General features: G+C 60.2%; 1 protein-coding gene across 1 annotated transcript in view; it reads right to left on the bottom strand.

Annotated features, from left to right (window-relative positions):
• Positions 1 to 354: 354 nt before the first annotated feature.
• The window catches only part of LOC109295453 (interleukin-1 family member 10-like), a 3,114-nt gene continuing 1,549 nt past the window's right edge, over positions 355 to 1,919 (bottom strand). Inside the window, exons 3-4 of the mRNA XM_019514305.1 lie at positions 1,688 to 1,914; positions 355 to 1,315 (exon numbers count right to left, since the gene is read on the bottom strand). Of these exons, the coding sequence (XP_019369850.1) occupies positions 1,103 to 1,315; positions 1,688 to 1,914 (440 nt within the window). The 3' untranslated portion in view covers positions 355 to 1,102. The remainder of the gene's footprint in view (positions 1,316 to 1,687; positions 1,915 to 1,919) is intronic.

Below are 1,919 nucleotides of genomic sequence, written 5' to 3'. Positions count from 1 at the left end.
GATGGGATCCTGGGTGGGGGCAGGGGAGCAATACTGTGAGCTTCCCCTAACAGTTCCCTGGTGGGTGGGTGTGCTGCCCCCTGGTGGCCAGGACCGGAAACCCCCCAGGCCTTTGTTTCTCGGCCCCCCCAATCCTGTCCCCATCCCCCCCACCCCCTTCCAAATCCACATCACATGCCCTGGGCCCTTTGGATGCCTCAGTTCCCCCAGCCAGGTCAGCCAAGAGGGGCAGGGGAAACTGCGGCACGCAGATGGGGCAAGGCAGTGTCACGGGGTTGATCTGTAATGTGCCTGAGGACAGAACCCAGGAGTCTGGCTCTTCCATCCTCCACAAACAGGAGTCTCAGCCACAGCTCAGGACAAAAAGGTTTATTCAGAGGGTGATTGTGCAGGCTTGTGGGGGGGCTATGTACATGGGGAGAATGGGGATGCACTGATGGGGAGCATTCTCTCTGGGCCCTAATGATGGGTGGGGGCAATGGGAGAAGGCCACCCAGCTCTGCAGTGCTTGGCTTCCCAGTTGCTGGGTGTGTCCACTCTGGAATCTAATGATGGGTATGGAGGGCAGTGGGTCAGGCTGGAGTCGTCAACACTCACTGCAGTCTGGTGGTGCTAACTCTGGAACCTAATGATGTAACAAGCACTGTGTGAAGGCTGCCCACCTCTGTTGTCTGGGCTCCTTGGTCTTGGTGGGTTGTTCACTCTGGAACCCAAGGACAGGGTTCGGGAATGGATGGAACTGTCCAGCCCGACAGTGTCTGGGTGACTTAGGGTTGAGGGCTCACTCTGAACCCTAATGAGGGAAGCGGGGCAATGGATTGCGCTGGCTGTTCCCATGGCTTCTGGGTACCGTAGTCTTGTTGGGGTGTTCACTCCGGAACCTAATGACTAGGGTGGCAGTGATGGATGGGGCTCCCATGAGAGGTCGTGGAGTCTCCACCTTCACCACCACTGGGCTCCTCAGTCTTGTGTGTTCACTCTGGAACCTAATACTGGCTGGGGATGTTGAATGGGGTTCTCCACCCCCACTGCCTCTGGGCTCCTTAGTCTCGGGGTGTTCACTCTGGAACATAACAATGGCCGTGGATGCTGGGTGAGGCTCTCAGCAGCCCTGAAAGTAGAAGTCAAGGACGCGGGCTGGGTCCGGGGGCTGAGCAAGTGCCAGAGGCTGCCCAGGCTGGGCTGCGGTGCTGAGGAACCAGCCAGGCCATGCAGCTGCCTCAAAGCGCCAGGCACCATCCTGGTAGGAGCGGAAGAAGGTCCAGCGGGGCTCTGCCTGCCCTGCCTGCGCTGCTGCTGCTGTGATGTTTACATCCTGCCAGTTGGAGGGTAAAAAGTGTGAGGGCTGGGGTCTCTCCAGACCCTGTACAACTCCAGGCACTGGCTCCAATCACTCCCCACCCCCTTGCCTGCCCCCCTGCAGGCTGGATTAGGCATCATGGCTCCCTGGGCAATCACCCCAGTCATTGGGTTCCAGAGTGAATGCCCCGCAACTGACCCCTACCTCCCCCCTCTGATGTCATGGTCACATCTTAGTGAAACTCCATGGCTACGTGTCCTGCATCTCACCCCCCAATCCCTCTGGAGCTGGGGGAGGCCCTGGTGGGCAGGGGGCAGTTGAGAGAGATAGGGGACAGGGTAGGGGATATCTGGGGAGCAGGGGATTATGGGGGGGGGTGAGGCTCACCTCCAGCACCAGCTCAGGCTGGGTTGTGCTGCTGCAGGCCAGGCAGCGTGTGCCGCTCTGGATGCCCAGCACGATGGGCAACTTATTCTGCTTGAAGCCTCGGCTGGGCACCCAGTAGATCTTCTCTGGGGGGCAGAGAGGAGCATGAGAACGCCCAGGCCTCCCCAAGGGCCCAGCTTGCCCCTGAGTCCAGGGGCTGCAGGGCCCGGAGGGGTATTGGCGGGGATCTGGG

The sequence above is a fragment of the Gavialis gangeticus genome, unplaced genomic scaffold, assembly GCF_001723915.1.
Source record: "Gavialis gangeticus isolate Ggan-Ray unplaced genomic scaffold, GavGan_comp1, whole genome shotgun sequence".
Classification (NCBI taxonomy): Eukaryota; Metazoa; Chordata; order Crocodylia; family Gavialidae; genus Gavialis; species Gavialis gangeticus.
Note: the sequence above shows the minus strand (reverse complement) of the source record. Positions and strands in the feature narration are given on the sequence as shown.